The sequence below is a fragment of the Erythrolamprus reginae genome, chromosome 8, assembly GCF_031021105.1.
Source record: "Erythrolamprus reginae isolate rEryReg1 chromosome 8, rEryReg1.hap1, whole genome shotgun sequence".
Lineage (NCBI taxonomy): Eukaryota > Metazoa > Chordata > Lepidosauria > Squamata > Dipsadidae > Erythrolamprus > Erythrolamprus reginae.
In genome coordinates, this window is record NC_091957.1 from 10,213,050 (window position 1) to 10,233,613 (window position 20,564).

The following is a 20,564-nucleotide window of genomic DNA, read 5'->3' on the forward strand; positions in this document are numbered from 1 at the left end:
CGATTTAAAGACATGGCAGCATTTGTTAATTTTATTGATTTATCTGTCAATCAAGAATAGGATAGTAGTTTCTATAAACATAACATAGAAAGTAAGGATAAAAGAAGACAGTAGGACAGGGACGGTAGGCACAATGGTGCCCTTATTGTTATATTGTTATGAGCTGCCCCGAGTCTGCGGACAGGGGTGGCATACAAATCTAATAAATTATTATTATTAATTATGCACGCCTCTAGACCTCCTAGGAAAGTGGGAGAGGTCGATTATAGACAGTCTAAAGTTGAAGATTTTGGGGTTTGGGGAAGAAACCCCAGAGTCAGGTAGTGAATTCCAGGTGTCGATCCCTCTATTGCTGAAGTCGTATTTTCTGCAGTGTAGTTTGGAGTGGTTTAAATTTAGTTTAAATCTATTACGTGCTTGTGGTTTTTTTTTAATTGAGTTTTTTTGAAACATAAAGCATAAACAAACTTGTACAAAAAGTAGAGAGATCATACGATACACCATACAAAAAGTTTACGGAAACGTGTGCATTTTTGAAATAAAGTTGTTTTTACATGACCTTTTCTACATTGTCCTCTTTTATTACCATGTGCTCGTGTGTGGTTGCAGTTGAAGGTGAAGTAGTCATTAACAGGAAGGACATTTTGGCGTATGGTTTTGTGAACTATGGTTAGATCAGTTCGGAGGCAATGTAGTTGTAAATCGTCTAATTTCAGTATTTCAAGTCTGGTGGAGTAAGGTATTTTCTTGGGGGAGGAGGAGTGAAGGACTCTTCTTATTTATTTATTTTATTTTATTTTATTTTATTTATTCATTTGTCCAATACACAAATACATAGGAAGAAAAATAGACATGTAGTAATATATATAAGGGTAAAGTGAACTTAGAGGAAAGGATACATGAAAGAAAGAAAATATATATGATAAGTGAGAGAAAGGAAAGACAACTGGACAGGGGACGAAAGGCACACCAGTGCACTTATGTACGCCCCTTACTGGCCTCTTGTGAAATATTTCTGGACACTCTCGATTGTATTAACGTCTTATATGCAATGCGGGTTCCATACAGGTGAGCTGTATTCCAGAATTGGTCTAGCAAATGTTTTGTAAGATCTGGTTAGAAGAGAAGAAGATACATAAGATTAGATTGACAACTTTTAATGCTTTTTTGGGGGCAATGTTGTTAGAGTGGGCTCTAGCACTTAAGTCCTTGGATATGAGTACCCCGAGGTCTTTGGCAGAGTGAGGTTTCTCTACATTAGGAGAAGTCATAAATTATTTTAGGACTTTGTTATTTTTTGCCCGAGGCCCTGAATTATTATCCTGCCTGGTTTTGAAAGAGGAGATTTGAACAATTAAGGAATTTCCTGTTGAGTTGACGCCCTTCAAGAGCTGCGAATCTTCGGTCTAATCAGATCTTCTGTTTTCTTTCAGAGAGACAAGGTTGTCACCACCCCAGAACCCTTCAAAATGGCGGCAGGTGAGTGAATTTTCTTTTCTTTCTCAAATTTTGGTGGATCTTGATTTCCCCTTCCAGGTCAATCAAGCCAACTTCAGTAGTTATCCTCAAGGAATTTATGTTGATCCTACCAAAGCATCTTTATGTCGTACCAACTTCTGGGTCACCCCAAGGTGCTCCGTTCTTCCCCCACTTGCAAATTCCAGAGCAGAGCAGGGCCAAATATAAAACCTTCACTTAAAAACTGTCCAGCCAACAGTAGCCAATGGGCTTTGCTTTTCCTTGAAGACATTTCGCTTCTCATCCAAGAAGCTTCTTCAGTTCTGACAAGTTTCTAACAACTCAAAGATAGATAGATAGATAGATAGATAGATAGATAGATAGATAGATAGATAGATAGATAGATACAGAGATGTAGATAAGAGGAGAGAGTGGAGAGAGGAGAGATAAGAGATAGACAGACAGATAATAAACAGAATAGATAGATCAATCAATATCAACTTTATTTGATTAGTCAATTGACCATATCAAAGCGAGGTCATCATAAAACTGTGACTGGTTAAAATACAATAAAATTGGCTAAAATAGAGGGAATTTGAATAAATAATAAGTTAAAATGCAGTATAATATGCTAAAATTGAGTAGTAAAACATGAGAATATAACTTGTGCAAAGGATTATATTAAACAAATCTAAGATACTGATATAAAATATTCTTAAGTGAGAATAGATAGATAAACAGGCACAGATAGATAATAAACAGAATAGATAGATAGATGGAGAGACAGACAGACAGAGATAGATGATAGATAGATAGGCAGACAGACAGACAGACAGACAGACACACACACACACACACACACACAGATAGACAAAGATAGACAGACAGAGATAGACAGACAGACAGAGATAGATAATAAACAGAATAGATAGATAAATAGATAGATAGACAGACAGACAAATAGACAAACAGACAGAGATAGATAGATAGATAGATAGATAGATAGATAGATGATAGATAGATAGATGATAGATAATAGATAATAGACAGATTAGATAGATAATAGATAATAGACAGATGAGAGAGAGAGAGATCTTCAAAGAAAAACCAAGAAAGTCCAGGGCCACAATTACATTTATTGGGCATTAGCGTCAATCTAGCGCATAGGTATTCTTTGTGGGTGAATTTTTGCCTGTGGTGGAACTTCTGAATTCAATTTAGGAAGTTGACTGGAGACATTTGCAACATGCCCGATAACTGTTTGTCTGCAGAACTCAGTTTGCCCTGGGTGGTGGCATTTCTCTGCCACTTAATACCCAAGATATAATTGGGGCTGATACATTTGGCATTAAAAGATAAGACTCGACAGCTGAATTACAGCTCTGGTAGGCTGCATTTCCTCTGGAGTTGGGTGTTAAAAGCAAGATTTGAGGAAAGGATATACAAAAACTCGACATTCTGACAAGACTCCGAGACTCCATAATTTCCTTTACTGCTCATTTCCCCAGCTCTGCAAGGGTGTAATTTTAGAAAGCTGTAATCAAAGGAGAATTCTCATTTACAGGTTGTCCGTGAAACCTGAAACGGGTGGTTTTTATTTTTAGCCCTCCCACTTGGTGGTCTTTAAATTTTCATCCAGGTCTGGAAAAATTTCTGGGCTCCTGAGGAAGATCACTCAAAGAAACTGTAGCAAAAACGAACCCTTCTCTTTTGGGGCTCCTGTATTTGCAGCCCACAGAAATTGGGAAATGAAACTTAGAGGTGCTGATTACTGCAGCGTCTGGGACAATATTAGTTGTGAAATAAGCTTGTAATGAAGTCTAGTATCCACTTATACAGGTGGGGGTTCACATCTTTTGCAGCAATAGACAGATATGAGAGAGAGTGGGGATATGTAGATAAGAGGAGGGGGGGAGAGAGAGAGGGTAGATATGGTACTGGATGGATGAATATAGAAGGAAGGAAGGAAGGGAGAGAGGGAGAGGGAGAGAGAGAGAGAGCGGTAGATAATATATCAGTAGATACGGTACTGGATGGATATAGAAGATAGATAGAAAGATAAGTAGATTAGAGAAATAGGTAAGGAGATTAAAGATAGATAGATGATAGATAGATGGATGGATGGATAGATAATAGATAGATAGATAGATAGATAGATAGATAGATAGATAGATAGATAGAGACAGCTATCTATATTTGTCTCTTTCTCCTCTTATCTACAAGGGTGAGAGAGAGAAAGGTGAGAGATAAGAGAGAGGGAGAGAGAAAGATGGATATAGAAGATAGATAGAAAGATAAGTAGATTAGAGAAATAGGTAAGGAGATTAAAGATAGATAGATGATAGATAGATGGATGGATGGATAGATAATAGATAGATAGATAGATAGATAGATAGATAGATAGATAGATAGAGACAGCTATCTATATTTGTCTCTTTCTCCTCTTATCTACAAGGGTGAGAGAGAGAAAGGTGAGAGATAAGAGAGAGGGAGAGAGAAAGATGGATATAGAAGATAGATAGAAAGATAAGTAGATTAGAGAAATAGGTAAGGAGATTAAAGATAGATAGATGATAGATAGATGGATGGATGGATAGATAATAGATAGATAGATAGATAGATAGATAGATAGAGACAGCTATCTATATTTGTCTCTTTCTCCTCTTATCTACAAGGGTGAGAGAGAGAAAGGTGAGAGATAAGAGAGAGGGAGAGAGAAAGATGGATATAGAAGATAGATAGAAAGATAAGTAGATTAGAGAAATAGGTAAGGAGATTAAAGATAGATAGATGATAGATGGATGGATGGATGGATAGATGATAAATAGATAGATAGATAGATAGATAGATAGATAGATAGATAGATAGAGACAGCTATCTATATTTGTCTCTTTCTCCTCTTATCTACAAGGGTGAGAGAGAGAGAAAGATGAGAGATAAGAGAGAGGGAGAGAGAAAGATGGATATAGAAGATAGATAGAAAGATAAATAGATTAGAGAAATAGACAAGGAGATTAGAGATGGATAGATAGATAAATAGACAGACAGATAGACAGATGATAGATAGACAGACAGACAGACAGAGACAAGATAGATAGATAGATAGATAGATAGATAGATAGATAGATAGATAGATAGATATAGACAGACAGACAGACAGACAAAATGACAGATTAGATCGATAGATAGATAGACAGATTAGATAGATAGACAGACAGACAGACAGACAGACAGACAGATGAGATGGCAGGATGGATGAGGGGTGAATCCTTTTTAAAAACGAGTTCACAAACCAAGATGAGTGTCTTGTGTGAAGAACTTATTTCTCTGGCAGATCCTAACAGGTTTTTAACTCCCCTTTTTCCCTTGCAGAAAAATTGAAAAACCATAAAATCATCTTCGTCGTGGGTAAGCCATCCAAAATATTTCTTTTGGCTCAAAAAAAAAAGAGAAGACTTTTCAGGATTTTTCAATAGGGTTCTAAAGTGCGATTGGATTTCTCTCGACAAGTTTGGGTTAGCGCCAAACACAACAATTCCCCAACTCAAGCCAAGAAAGAACAACCCTCCAGATTTGGCTCTCTCCCACGCAGGGGTCTTTTAAGAGTTGATTGCTTTTAGTTTCCATGTCAGGAAAAATAATTGACAAGCAAGTAACCTCCTTTCTGTGTTGGCATTTATAAATGTTGGCCTTTAAAAATGTCTCAACTGCTATTCAGTTGGCCAAAGGCAACAGGCACAATGTCCATCTCTTATATCATCCAAGGTGGTTTGGGGGGTATCGTTTCCCCCCAAATCAGGTGCTGCTGCAGTAAAGTTGGATCGAAACTGTTGTGTATGCTCCCTTACAGCTTGAGGAATGTTCAGACTCAGAGGAGGAGGGTGATTTAGAGATCGTAAATTCCCCAGATTTAGCTACAGAGGGAACGGTTAGTGAAGACCACAGAGCTAATGACATACACACATGAGTTTAGATGAATCAAATGGGGAAGATGAGAGATGGAGAGATGCTCGTTTTAGATGCTTTCAGAGATGCTTAGAAGAAAGAGGGAGGAGATATTAGAGTGAGGAATTAATTAATCAATTACCTCACCTCCGGGTGTGAAACGGAAGAGAAGTTGATTTCGTTCAATCTTGTCGTTCCAAGTTGGGGGCGTCCACGACAAGCCCCGGAGCGTAAGATAATCATTGTGTGAATTATTGCCTGCTTTTATGACTTCTGGCTAGCTCTGATTAGCCCATAAATTTTAGAATGACTTGTGGAATGTTTTTATGTTACTACCAAGCTAATCTACTTAATTGATAAGGATAGAGATGAGGAAAGAAAAACACTGCGTGCAACCTTGGTGTATTTCAGAAGAGAACAAAGAGAAATAAAGAAGTTGTGTTTTACAATGAGATGCGTTGAGCAATCATTTATTCCGATTGTTATCTGTACGAGCCTGAAACCAGAACAGAAACTAAGGAAGGTCTCAGTTGCCCCTTGAAGAAAAACTACCATCTAAGCAACATTATTTTTAATGAAGGGTCCTTGGTGGTTTCTGAATTCGCTTGTTTTCTTGCAGACGTTTCATTACCCAACTAGGTAACGTTATCAGTGCTAGTCTATGTTCTGTCCCAGATATGAGCCCCCCCCCCAAGAAATAGGTACACACACACGGATTTGACAAGATTTAATCATGTAATTCTAATAGTTTGGTAGTAGAGAGGTTTAACATTTAAAATTTCTTAGCAGTTGTCTTTGTCATAATCAGCAAAGCAAAAATATCAAGACTAAACACATTTTAGCTATAATACATGACTACAATACAGAGAGATTGCAGAGCTTACATACAGTAAGCAGCCATGAACAGTGAGTAGCCAGACAAAGAGAAACAGAGAGGCTGACTCATAGAAATAAGCTATGGACTCTAGCTCCCTCTTGTGGCAGTCTGCAACACCTCAGCTAAATAAACTCAGTTATAACATATATTGTTGGTTTATATGTATTGAAAACCCGACCATTATGGACAAAGTCCTAACAAACATGTGCATGACTAAACTTTGTGCCTTGGGATTGTTGTGGTTGGCTCTGGCCCAGCTCCTGCCCGAGGGAATGGGCAGGTGGATGCAGGGGAAAATTCAACATATCACAGGCCTGTGTTACTGCCGACAGAATCAGATCAGAGTTTAGGTTCCTCGGACGAAGAAGAAGGGGGGAATGACTCGGAAGAGGAGGGCTTGGAGCACAGCCAAGGCAGTCAAACTTCCTTATCTTCTATAGCTTCAGATGATGACATGCTGGACCCACGCAAGTGCAGAATTATGCATAGAAGAGACATTACAGGAAATAAGGGTGGCCACCTGTGTTTGGGTGGGGCTCCAGTAATTAGGGCTGCTGCTATAAATAGCAGCAACCGGGTTTGGCTTTGTGGAAGAATATCTGTTGCAGTTTCATCCGGAATCTTGTGTGCTGGACTTTGTTGCTTTTTCATGCCTTTAAAACCAAAGCAGAGCAGCGTGTGTGTGTGTCTCCCTTCGTTGGAAGAAGAAGGGGTGTGAAGTTACTCCACAGCTGCTGGCTAAGTATTTAATGTCTTCTTAAGGGAAATTGTACAGACTATCTGGTTGTTTTGGGAAGAGTGCTCTTTGCAATACAAAAAGAGTGCTTAGTTTATTTTGACTTTTGTGATAAAGAACATTGTTTTGAATTTTCAAACGTGTGTGTGTCTGAAATTTGTATCCTTGAATTTTTGGGAGGCTCCTATCAGGGAGCCCGGCAGAACAGAGATGGGGACCTTCTCTTCCATTTGAAGTGGTTTAGGCCTCTCGTAAGGTGGTCCTTCTCCGTGAAGGGTCTTGGTGGTCTTTGAGCTTTGACATTTTGTGACCCAACTAGAGAATATCAACAGTCCTAGAAGGGAGTGGGCTTCACTCTCTGTTTATATCCAGCTCCTTTTAGAACAGAGTGTCTTGCCCAGCTGGGTCATGAAACTTTTGCTGAAAAAAAGCTACATTCACCCAGAATCCTCCTCCTCCTCCTTTTCCTCTACTCCACAAACCACACTCCCTTCTAACACTGATGATGTTAGCTAGTAGGGTCATGAAAAGTCTTCACAAAAACCCCCCAACCAAGCTCAGAGACTATTAAAGATCCCACAATACTTGTCCTCTTCCTCTTCACCATCCTCCCCCTCCACTCTACAAACTCCACTCCCTTCTAGCACTGATGAGGTTACCTAGTTGGGTCATGAAATGTCTACAATCTCATCTCAATCCTGAGCTACAAATATTCCCCTTTATTGATTTATTTTTAGTCCCGAATTCTGTGCCTGATTGTTGTGTGTCCTCTGCAGGAGGACCAGGTTCTGGAAAGGGAACGCAGTGCGAGAGGATCGTCCAAAAATATGGCTACACCCATTTGTCTACTGGTGACCTTTTACGAGCGGAAGTCAGCTCTGGCTCGGACAGGGGAAAGAAGCTATCGGCCATCATGGAGAAAGGAGAATTGGTCCCTCTGGTGAGTTTAGAAGATTTTCTGATGATGTTCCTCAGCCTTGGAGATAATTTAATATAGTTTAGTACAGTAGTTTAGTTTAGTTTAGTTATTTAGTTCAGTTTAGCTTTGCTTAGCTTAGTTTAGTTGTTTAGTTTAGTTTAGTTGTTTAGTTCAGTTCAGTTTAGTTTAGTTCAGTTATTTAGTTTAGTTCAGTTGTTTTGTTTAGTTTAGTTCAGTTTAGTTCAGTTGTTTTGTTTAGTTATGGTTTAGTTCAGTTTAGTTTAGTTTAGTTTAGTTCAGTTGTTTGGTTTAGTTCAGTTCAGTTCAGTTATGTTGTTTAGTTTAGTTCAGTTATTTAGTTTAGTTTAGTTCAGTTATTTAGTTTAGTTTAGTTCAGTTGTTTAGTTTAGTTTAGTTCAGTTATTTAGTTTAGTTCAGTTGTTTTGTTTAGTTTAGTTCAGTTTAGTTCAATTGTTTAGTTTAGTTTAGTTCAGTTCAGTTGTTTAGTTTAGTTTAGTTTAGTTTAATTCAGTTTAGTTTAGTTCAGTTTAGTTCAGTTGTTTTGTTTAGTTCAGTTCTGTTTAGTTTAGTTCAGTTGTTTAGTTTAGTTTAGTTTAGTTCAGTTCAGTTTAGTTCAGTTTTGTTTAGTTTAGTTTAGTTTTGAGTTTAGTTTAGTTTAGTTTAAATGAATTATATGCCACGCAATACCATGGGACTCAAGGCGTCTAATAATAACAACAACAACAAGAGTTGGAAGGGGCCTTGGAGGTCTTCTAGTCCAACCCCCTGCTTAAGCAAGAAATCCTACACCACTTCAGACAAATGGTCTGAAGAAAATATAAAACCCACATCCACAATGAGGAAAGGCGGAATATGAATGTACCAGAACATATGCAGGATGGTTTTGGCTGAGAAATATCCCATCAGCAGTGGAGAACCCAGCGAAATCCAAGCTCTTTTCCCAGTTCTGTGAATTCAGAGCTCCGGAATTGCTTTCTCCCAAACTTTGCAATATTGCTCCTAACTCCAATCTTTTGGTCCACCAGGACACTGTCCTGGACATGTTGAGGGACGCCATGTTGGCCAAAGCAAGCCAGTCCAAAGGCTATTTGATTGACGGTTATCCCCGGGAAGTGAACCAAGGTGTGGAATTTGAGAAGAAGGTAAGAACATACCGGTGAATCTCAGGTCTCTCTCTCCCATCTCCCCTCCTCTGTGTCACTCTCTGTTTCTGTTCCTCTCTCTCCCATCTTCTCCCATCTCTCTCTCTCTCTCTCTCTCTCTGTATTTCTCTATCTCTCCATCTTCCCCCTCTGGTTTTTCTCACAATAATACACAATGAAGGTTATAGGGGATATATACGAATAGAATGCATCAAAGAGAGTATAGAAGAGAAAATATAGGAGTAAAATATAACTAGAGAGAATAGCAGAAAAGATATAAGAGACAGAAGGGATAAAAGAGATAGAAGAGAAGATATAGGAGATATAGGAGAGATTATATATTCCTTTAGGATGCCAGAGGAAAAGAACTTGGGAAAGTTTCTCCTTCATTTTATTCTATTTTATTTTTTTTCAGGGACCTTTTGATTTTGGACACAACCAGCATTGATATTATAAAATTATTATGAATATGATTGTAGGGCTGCCTTTGGTGCTGGCCCTGGTAAGAGTGGGATGAAGCCACCAGGGGGCAGTGCAGTCTCTTCCCACAATCGTCTCTCTTCTCCTTAACCTTGTCCTCCTCCTCCTCCTCCTCCTCTTCTTCTTCTACTACTACTACCATCAACATCTCTTCTTCTCCTCTGCCTCTTCCTCCTCCCCTGACCTACCTTTTTATCTATCTTCTCCTTAACCTTGTCCTCCTCCTCCACCACTACTACTACTACTACTATTACTATCAACTTCTCTTCTCCTTCTCTTCCTTTCTTCCCCTCCTCCTGATCTACCTTTTCATCTATCTTCTCCTTAACCTTGTCCTCCTCCTCCTCTTCCTCTCCTCCCGTTGACTCCTCTTTGAACTTTGCCCCGCAGATCGCCGCCCCCACCCTGCTGCTGTACGTGGACGCTGGGAAGGACACCATGGTGAAGCGGCTGTTGAAGCGAGGGGAAACCAGCGGGCGGGTGGATGACAACGAGGAGACCATCAAGAAGCGCCTGGACACCTATTACAAGGCCACCGAGCCCGTCATCGCCTACTATGAGAAGAAGGGGATTGTTCGCAAGGTGAGTCGGGTGGACGGTCTGGAAATCTCTCACACACATTGACTTTGGTCTGGTTAAGTTGGGGATGTTGTTTCCAGGATATCTGTTAGGGCAGTGATGGCAATTTTTTCTTCTTCTTGGGTGCTGAAAGAACCTGCGTGCGTGCATTCACTCATGCACGAGTGCCCACACCCATAATTCAATGCCTGGCGAGGGTGAAAACAGCTTCTCCCGCTCCCCGGAGGCCCTCTGGAGGCTGTAAATGGCCTGTCTCCCAACTTCTGGTGGGCCCCGTAGACTCGTGTTTCGTCCTCCCTGGAGCCTCCCCCTGGAGTCAGGAAAGGATAAAAACACCCTCCCCCACCCCCTGAAAGCTCTCTGGAAGCCAAAAACGCCCTCCCAGAGCCTCTGTGTGAACCAAAAATCAGCTGGACCACACACACAACGCCATTGGAGCTGAGCTATGGCAACGGCTCGCGTGCCAGCAGATATGGCTCCGTGTGCCGCCTGTGGCACCCATGCCATAGGTTCGTCAACACTGTGTTAGGGAGTCAGTTATTTCAGCCACATAAAAATTATTGGCTGAGCCATTTGCTCCTTCCTTCCTTCCTTCCTTCCTCCCTTCCTTCCTCCCTCCCTCCCTTCCTTCCTTTCCTTCTCTCCCTCTTCCCTTCCCTCCCTTTCCTTCTTTCCTTCTTTTCTTCTCTTCCTCCCTTTTCTTCCTTGATTGCTTGCTTCCTTCCTGCCTCCCTGCCTCCCTTTCTTCCCCCTTGTTTCCATCCCTTCCTTTACTCTTCCCTCTTTCGATTCCTCCCTTCATTCCCTCCCTTCCTTCTCTCACCTCCCTTTGCTTCCTTTTCTCCCTTCCCTCCCTTTTTCCTTCCTTCCTTCCTTCCCTCTTTCCTTGGTTTCTTCCTCCCTCCCATCCATCTCATTCCTTCCTTCCAGCCTGCCTGCCTGCCTCCCCTCATATTCCCATCTCTTTCCTCCTTCATTTCTTCCCTCCCTTCCTCTCCTTTCCTTCCCTCTCCTCTCTCCTCCCTCACTTCTGTCCGTCCCTCTCCTTCCCATCTCTTTCCTTCCTCATTCCCCCCCATCCTTCTCCCCTTCTTCTTTCCTTCTCCTCCCTTTTTCCTTCCTTCTTCCTTCTTTTCTTCCTTGCTTTCCCCCCTCCCTCCCTTTCTTCCTTCCCATTTACACTTCAGCAGCAGATCAGTCTCTACAGGGAATCTTACCCAGAGTGTTTTGAACCAACCCAACTACCACAAGCCAAGAAAGGACTCCCATTGCCCTGAGCTGTGAAGATGGGCTGAAGAATCATTCATTATCCTCAGTGACTTCCCCTCGCTCCTTTAGCTGCTCAACATAGCAAGGCGCTGACTGGCTGCCAGCAGAGGGAAGAGAGACCCAGGCCAATACTGGGAGGATTTCAGAGAGAAGTAGAAGGGAAATGGAACTTGGGCGGAGAGGAAACAATTCCCAAGATTTCAAGGACTGACCTTGGGGTAGGAGACCAAGATGTGAAGATGGATCCTACTCTACGAAACAGAATTGGGGGTGGGCGGGAGGCAGTGATGGGCTCCTACGGTTATGGTCAGGTACGCAGAACCGGTAGAAAATTTTTAATTTTTTCCCCTTTTTTCCTTCTGGGCTCTGAGTATGTTTTTCCTATCGCACTAAATGAGGTTGAATGTGTATAATTTTAGAAGAACTGTGTGTGTGTGTATACATACACATACAGTTTATATAGTGTTCTACCGGGCTCTCTGGTAGACTCCTCCCAAAAATTTAAGGGTACAAATTGCAGACACACACACGTTTGAAAATTCAAAGCAATGTTCTTTATCACAAAATTCAAAATAAGCACTCTTTTTGTATTGCAAAGAGCACTCGTCCCAAAACAACCGGGTAGTTGTTGGGAAACTATACCTGCTAGAGAAAAACGATATACATTTTTGAACATTTCAGAACAAAAAAATGATTCTGAAAATTACAAAGTCAACTGCGATGATTACAAAAAATGTTTTCGTAGACCTGTGTTCTTGCTGTTATTACCGTAATGAATAGAATAGAGCAGAGTAGAGTAGAATAGAATAGAATAGAATAGAATAGAATTCTTTATTGGCCAAGTGTGATTGGACACACAAGGGATTTGTCTTGTGGCATATGCTCTCAGTGTACATAAAAGAAAATATACATTTGTCAAGACTTAATGATTGTCACAGGGGTCAAATAAGCAATGAAGAAACAATCCATATTAATAAAAATCTTAGGATACAAACAACGTTACAATCATACAGTGCTATGTGGGAGGAATTGGGTGATAGGAATGATGAGAAAAAAACTAGTAGAAATAGAAGTGCAGACTTAGTAAATAATTTGACAGTGTTGAGGGGATTATTTGTTTAGCAGAGTTATGGCGTTCAGAAAGAAAACTGTTGTGTCTAGTTGTCTTGGTATGCAGTGCTCTGTAGCGACGTTTTGAGGGTAGGAGTTGAAACAGTTTATGTCCAGGATGCGAGGGGTCAGTAAAATATTTTCACAACCCTCTTTTTGACTCCTGCAGTGTGCAGGTCCTCAATAGAAGGCAGGTTGGCAGCAATTGTAACCATTAACAGATATTTTGATGTTTGTCTCTGGAAGAATCCTGAATTTGCCTTCATCACCTGTGGCTTTCTTCCCAACCTTCAGGTCAACGCAGAAGGCTCAGTAGATGAGGTCTTCAAGCAAGTTTGCACTCACCTGGATGTCCTCAAGTAAACCCCTCCCTCCTCCTCCTCCCCCCCTCGAGGAGCTTCGTGCCCTTCCCTGCCAAGACTTCAGATCCACCGTAGATGCGCCCTTCCCCTCCTCCTCCGCCACTCCGCCTCCCTTTTCATCTCCAAAGACCCGCTAGGGAGGAAGTGGGTTCATCCTGTTTTCGTGGACAAGAGGCCCCGACGGAGGAAATCTCAAGGACAATGCGCTCGGCTTCCTTAAAAAGTAAATCTGGCTTTCGTGAGATGGGATGTTTTTTATCCTTCGCTTTGCTTTTCTCTTTTTTTTTTAAAGGAATTTTTTTTCCACCCTCGAAACGTGGTGGTGAGCCGGTCTTCTTTCCAAGAATGGGCAGAAAAGGTGGGTTGAGGACAATTGCCTCATTGCCGCTCCAGACACCCGTAGGGACTACAGATCCCATCCTCCTCCATCAGTACTCCCCAAATCTTGAATCCTGGCTCAGATCTTGCAAAGAGGGAAAAGCTGGCTGGGGAGTGATGGGTGTTGTAGTCTGAAATTTCTGGAGCGCTTTCCACTTTTTTTTTTTTTTGGCAATTTTTTCCCCCTCCACAATTCCATTCATCTATCGATACACCCATACCTTAAAGTTTCCATAACATGCATATTTGTACATTTGAATTTGATCAGTCAAAAATCAATACCTTATTCTGCACCTATTTTTCGACTCCTATTCATCAGTCTGTATTTCTTCTTTCCATTATACTCCCTTCCCTCTATCTCCTCCTCCTACCTTCTTACTCCTTCTCTTCCTCTTCTACTTCTTTCTATTCCTTCTTCTCTCCCTTCACCTCTCTACTTCCTCTTCCTCCCTCCTTGCCTTTCTCTGCATGCTTTTTATCCTAGCTCACCTCATATTTAACAGACGGATAGTATATCCCAAACTTTTACGCTAATGGTGCCTTTCCTGAAAATTATTATCGAAGGAGCTTCTGAGGCTTTGATGCCACTTTTTGGATCTGCAGAAGGTTAAAATTCTTGAACAGGCCGATGAATATCTTTCCTTTAGAAGGAAACATAACTTGTTAGTGATCAAAATCTCCTTTAGAAGCTACAATTCTACAACACTGGCAAAGGGTTCTACCTGGCCAATTTGACAAGTGACAAAAATCCTTCCTGCATTTTTTGCTACGGTCTCCAAGGTTGCCCAAAAAAAAGGTGCAATAAAACAACTTTTTTTCTTCCATTAAAGAGAGAAAAAGGGGTTGCACATTTCCTTTGCCCCATTCCCTCTGTTTTTTCTCAAGAAGACAATCCCCCAAATCTTGAGACAGACTAGATCTCTGGAGGTGATCTACCTAGAAGGAAAAAAAAACCCCACGAGATTTTACCTGACCTCCGAGCTCCCCTCTGCATTACAAACCAATTCAAATCTTGAGACAGGCTAGATTTCTGGAGACTAGATCTCCCCTCTGCATTATAAACCCCCAAATCTTGAGACAGACTAGATCTCTGGAGGTGATCTACTTGGAAAGAAAAAGAAAACATGAGATTTTATCCAACTTCCGAGGATAAGCATCCCAGGGAGAAAAGTCAAGCGTGCAACTTTAAAATTAAGAAATTTTAAAGTGCAGACTTTCTCCCTGGAGAGAGAACAGCGAAGGTGTGTCTGTGTGTTGCAAGGCTTTCCCCCGCAGTCTTACACACACACGCAAATGTACACAAACACACACCAAGACATCTTGGCTTTTTGCATATCCTTCTGTGCCGAGAAAATTTCCTTAGCAACGAAAGATTGCTAATCACAAGTTGCCTTTTCCTTTGGACTCTTTGCAAATTTTTCCTTTCTTCTTCTTACTTTCCTTCTCTAAAGTTTTAGGGAGGGTGAGAAAAAGAGGAAAGGGGGAACTGAAGAGGATTTATTTGTGTGTGTGTGTGTATGTGTCTGTTTGTGTAATAACACAGTGCCTCATTTTTCACTCTTCAAAATCTCCAGATTTTCATTAGGGCTGCCACACCTCACAAAGGCTTTCTAAAGATTTCTCTGCTGGCCCTCCGTTCCTTTCTCTCTCTCTCTCTCTTTAAAAAAATTTGGTCCAAATATTTACAAGAGGTGGGAAGGGGATGCCGCAAAACTCCTTCCTACTCACAGTCTTAAAAGACTCGGCCTACGCTCTGAATGTATTGATCAGATTGTTATTAAAGAGCATTTAAACAAAAGTCTCATGTTGACAGAATCTGTTATTTCAAAATTGGGTGGGCGAGGGAGAGATAATGACTAGGACTTTTTAATTGGAGGGGTTAACTTTGACACATAGTTAGGGACAGTTTGAAGGAAGGTTATTATTGGTATGTGAAGGTTACAAAAGACCTGACTTTAAACACTCGCTGAACGAATGGTAGTAAGTTGAGGGCTACCCATATCATAATCTTGGGTAGTGACAGAGGTATCCTGATGAATAACAATAATGATAAAGAGATAGATAGATGAGAGATAAATAGAGCTAGAGATGTAAGAGATGACACAGAATAGAGATAGATATCTATGTATCTTTATACAGACAGACATAAAGATAGATTAGTGAGAATAGAGAATAGAGAGATGAAAGATAGAAATGGATCAATATATAATGAGAGAGACATCATGGAGATAGATAGATAGATAGATAGATAGATAGATAGATAGATAGATAGATAGATAGATAGATAGATAGATAGATGATAGAGGAGAAAAAGGGAGAGATGATAGATAGATAGATAGATAGATGGATGGATGATAGAGGAGAAAAAGGGAGAGATGATAGATAGATAGATAGATATGATAGACAGACAGACAGACAGATAGATAGATAGATATGATAGACAGACAGACAGACAGATAGATAGATAGATAGATAGAGCTATCTATAGAGATGACAGAATAGAGACGTAGATATGTATGTAATGTATGTATACCGACAGACAGACATAAAGATAGATCAACGGGAATAGAGACATGAAAGATATAGCGATGGATGGATAGATAGATAATGAGAGAGAGAGAAGATGGCTCTAGATAGATAAAAGAGAGGGAGGGAGAGAGAGATGGATGGATAGATGATAGATAATAGGTAGGTAGACACACACACACACAGAGGATAGAGGTAGAGATGAGAGATAGAGAGTTGAAAGAGAGATAGAGATATGGATAGATAGATAGATAAAAGATATTGTAGAATAGATGGGTGGACAGACACATAGACTGAATAGAGATGAGAGAGAGAGAGAGAATATCAAGGCCACCAATACATTTAGTTCTCCACTTACGACCAGGGTTGTTAGCTGACTCAAATTCTAGGGCATGGCAAGGTTCCTGCATGTAAGGTACAAGAAGGGTAGTGGAAGGTCTAAAGCATAAAACTGATCAGGAAAGACTTCATGAACTCAATCTGTATAGTCTGGACGACAGAAGGGAAAGGGGAGACACGATCGAAACATCTAAATATGTTAAAGGGTTAAATAAGGTTCAGGAGGGAAGATGTTTTTAATAGGAAAGTGAACACAAGAACAAGGAGGCACAATCTGAGGTTAGTTGGGGGAAAGATCAGAAGCAACATGAGAAAATATTATTTGACTGAAAGTAGTAGATGCTTGGAACAAACTTCCAGCAGACGTGGTTGGTAAATCCACAGGAACTGGAATTTAAACATGCCTGGGATAAACATAGATCCATCCTAAGACAAAATACAAGAAATAGTATAAGGGCAGACTAGATGGACCAGGAGGTCTTTTTCTGCCCTCAATCTTCTAGGTTTCTAAGGGTGGAGGACTGCCCACGAACCAGGGGACCAGGCCCTTCCCCACCAACACCCCCCCCCCTCCTTGAAGAGGTCAGCCACAAGCCGGTCTGGCCTCAGGGGAGCCAACGGTCAGGACGGCAACTGGGGAAGGAAACCGACTGGACAAACAAGCTCAGATGTCCAGAGTCATCAAATAATTCCAAGGAGCCGCAGCGATAAACAGGAACGGAGCAGCCTGGCTGTGACCAAGAGATTCCTCTCTGCCGACATCTGGAAAGCCGCCGTGCAACACGGCACGTGGCTGGAATGTCGGGGCAGGAGGATGTGACCCCCTCCCTTACTCACACGCGTGCATCCTTCCCCCCCCCAGCCCTGCCCCATTCCACAAGGATGCCTCTCTGTCTGGCCTGAAGCATCTCCAAGAAGAAGCCGGTGGAAGAGGCGACAAAATTGGGGCATTGTCTCCGGTTCTTTCTCCGGCCTCCCACGTTTTTCTCCTGGGGGGTTGAACTGCAACTTTTGTCACCCATCACAGGTGGTCCCCGACTTACAACAGTTCATTCAGTGACTATATGAAGTTACAACATCATTGGGGGAAAAGGGGAGATGATAGACAATAGATACATAGATGATGAATGTTGAATTGTTACGTAGAAGATTGACAGAAGGTAGAAAAGAGATGATAGATAGATACAGATATAGATAGATAGATAGATAGATAGATAAATAGATAGATAGATAGAAAGATAGATAGATAATAGATAATAGATAGAGATAGATGATAGATAGATAGATAGATAGATAGATAGATATAGATAGATAGATAGATAGATAGATAGATAGATAGATAGATAATAGATAGATAGACAGACAGACAGATTAGATCGATCGATCGACAGACAGACAGACAGACAGATGATAGGTAGATAGAGATGGATGGATGGATGGATGGTAATATATTAGATACATGGTAGAATAGATAGGATAGATGGATGAATAGATAGGAAACTAATTAAAGAGAGGAGAAACCTGGAATTAAAGAGAAAATTTAGGGCAATAAACAAATAAAACAGCTTGCTTCAAGAAGTTGTGAGTGCTTCATCACTGATGAAGATAGATAGATAGAGATAGATAGATAGATAGATAGATAGATAGATAGATAGATAGATAGATAGATATGTAGATCATAGACATATGATAGACAGAAAGACAAATTATAGTTATGATACATGATATAGTTGATAAATTAGAGAGCGAGAGACTTAGAGAAAAGAGATAGATGATAAAAGACAGACAGACAGATAGAAAAGATCCTGTATATAGATATATAGATGATAGATTATCAATATATGAGACGGGGAGAGATTAAAGTTGCTAAGGTTGAAAACAAACTGCAATGTAGATCGTGTCCAACTAAACCCACTTGGGACTCGCTCTGAATCCGTAGAGCTCCTTGTCCCAAGGCAGTCTATCTTTCTCCTTCCCTCTCCTTCCACCCTCCCTGCTTCTTTTTCCTCTCCTCTGGCCGAGCTAAGGAAGAAAAAGAAAAGGAGGAGTAAACTGGGAGTTTTTGCAAACACCATCCCGTCCAAGAAGTGCCTTCAAGAACTCCAAATACCGGGAGGAATTTTTCCTCTCTGTTGTTTTTCTGGAACAAAACAAAAACAAAACAAGGAGGTATCCAGGAAATTCTTGCAGGGGGGGCAAGGAGGGTTAGCCGCATGTAAACAGGAGAGGATTTGGATTTTTGAGGATTGTTTGCCAAGATCCAGGAAAGGATGGGAAAAATGCAAAGGAATACTTCAGGACTGGCTCCTTCTCCAGTTTTTGCTCCCAAAGTGTTAGAAACATAGAAACATAGAAGTCTGACGGCAGAAAAATACCTCATGGTCCATCTAGTCTGCCCTTGTACTATTTTCTGTATTTTATCTTAGGATGGATATATGTTTATCCCAGGCATGTTTAAATTCAGTTACTGTGGATTATCTACCACGTCTGCTGGAAGTTTGTTCCAAGGACCTACTACTCTTTCAGTAAAATAATATTTTCTCATGTTGCTTTTGATCTTTCCCCCAACTAACTTCAGATTGTGTCCCCTTGTTCTTGTGTTCACTTTCCTATTAAAAACACTTCCCTCCTGGACCTTATTTAACCCTTTAATATATTTAAATGTTTCGATCATGTCCCCCCTTTTCCTTCTGTCCTCCAGACTATACAGATTGAGTTCATGAAGTCTTTCCTGATACGTTTTATGCTGAAGACCTTCCACCATTCTTGTAGCCCGTCTTTGGACCCGTTCAATTTTGTCAATATCTTTTTGTAGGTGAGGTCTCCAGAACTGAACACAGTACTCCAAATGTGGGGTTGGCCCTGTGTTCTGTTGGCCTCTCTGGTAGAATCCTCCCAAAAATTCACGGGTACAAATTTCAGACACACACACGTTTGAAAATTCAAGACAATGTTCTTTATAATGAAAATTCACTTAAACTAAGCCCTCTTTTGGGATAGCAAAGAGCACTCATCTCCAAACAAACTGGTAATTGGTACAAGTCCCTTATCAGTTCTGTGATACTTAGCTTGCAGCTGTGAGGCAATTCACAGTCCTTCTTCTTTCACAAAATGACACACACTTTGCTCTGGTTTAGTTTCAAAGCGGGGGGAAATCAGCACACAAAAAGTCAAAGTCAGTAAAGCAGTCACGAAACACAACGATCAGATAATCCTCCACAATATCCAAACCCACAGGCTGCTATTTATAGCAGCCTCACTAATTACCACAGCCCCACCCAACCACAGGTGGCCTCATTTTCTTTGATAATAATCTCTCAGTTGTTGCTGCCTATGCATCACTCTCCGCATGCGTGGCTGTATCACTAACTCTTGTTCTGAATCCAAGGAGGAGCTAGATAATTGATCGCCTTCTGAGCTGTCTGCCCCACTCTCCTCCTCCCTGTCACTCATGACTTCTTTGTCAGAGGAGCCTTCATCATCAGATTCCACCGGGGGCAAAACAGGCATGCAGCATGTGGATGTCTCCCCCCACATCCACAGTCCTTGGGGCAGGAGCTGGGCCAGAGCTAACCACAACACAAAGGAAGGGTGAAATGCTCCCGATTCGCTCATTTTTATTTATTTATTTACTGTCAAGTACCTATTGGTAGTCTACACAGATATAACACTGTTTATATACATGAGATGAGTACTAATAAGAGGGAAACATTAGGACAGGGGACAGAAGACATGTTGGTGCACTTATGCACGCCCTTTAATGACCTCTTAGGAATCGGGAGAGGTCAACAGTGGATAGTCCAAGGGTAAAGTTTTGGGGATTTGGTGATGAAATTACAGAGTCATACATTAACTACTCGATTGCTGAAGTCGTATTTTCTACAGTCGAGTTTGGAACGGTTTACTTTGAGTTTGTATCTGTTGTGTGCTTGTGTGTTGTTGTGGTTGAAGCTGAAGTAGTGGTTGACAGGAAGGACGTTGTAGCAGATGATTTTATGGGCTGTGCTTAGGTCGTGTTTAAGGCGACGTAGTTCTAAGCTTTCTAAACCTAGGATTGTAAGTGTAGTTGTGTAGGGTATTCTGTTGCGAGTGGAGGAGTGGAGGGCTCTTCTACTAAAGTATCTCTGGATATTTTCTAGGGTGTTTATGTCTGAAATGCAGTGAGGGTTCCAGACAGATGAGCTGTATTCAAGGATTGGCCTGGCCAATGTTTTGTATGCTTTGGTTAGTAGAGTGATATTACCAGAGAAGAAGCTACGTAGGATTAGGTGAACAACTTTTTGGCGACGTTGTTGCAAAACAACATTGCAACAGACTTCAAATCCTAAGCTTACAAAGCGATCTTAGCAATACTTTGGAGAGTCAATGGTGCTGGGGGGAAAAGGGGGGAGACGTACAACCATTTGAGTGGGGAACCGAGAGG

At 41.1% G+C, this 20,564-nt stretch overlaps 1 protein-coding gene across 6 annotated transcripts in view; it reads left to right on the forward strand.

Moving 5' to 3' along the window:
• AK1 (adenylate kinase 1) overlaps positions 1-15,074 on the forward strand; it is a 49,381-nt gene extending 34,307 nt beyond the window's left edge. For all 6 annotated transcript variants that reach the window (XM_070758749.1, XM_070758745.1, XM_070758744.1 and 3 more), the window contains 6 exons: positions 1,434-1,479; positions 4,831-4,866; positions 7,793-7,956; positions 8,982-9,098; positions 9,969-10,160; positions 12,831-15,074. In XM_070758749.1, coding sequence (XP_070614850.1) covers positions 1,470-1,479; positions 4,831-4,866; positions 7,793-7,956; positions 8,982-9,098; positions 9,969-10,160; positions 12,831-12,899 — 588 coding nt within the window. In that variant the 5' untranslated portion in view covers positions 1,434-1,469 and the 3' untranslated portion in view covers positions 12,900-15,074. The remainder of the gene's footprint in view (positions 1-1,433; positions 1,480-4,830; positions 4,867-7,792; positions 7,957-8,981; positions 9,099-9,968; positions 10,161-12,830) is intronic.
• The last annotated feature ends 5,490 nt before the right edge of the window (positions 15,075-20,564 follow it).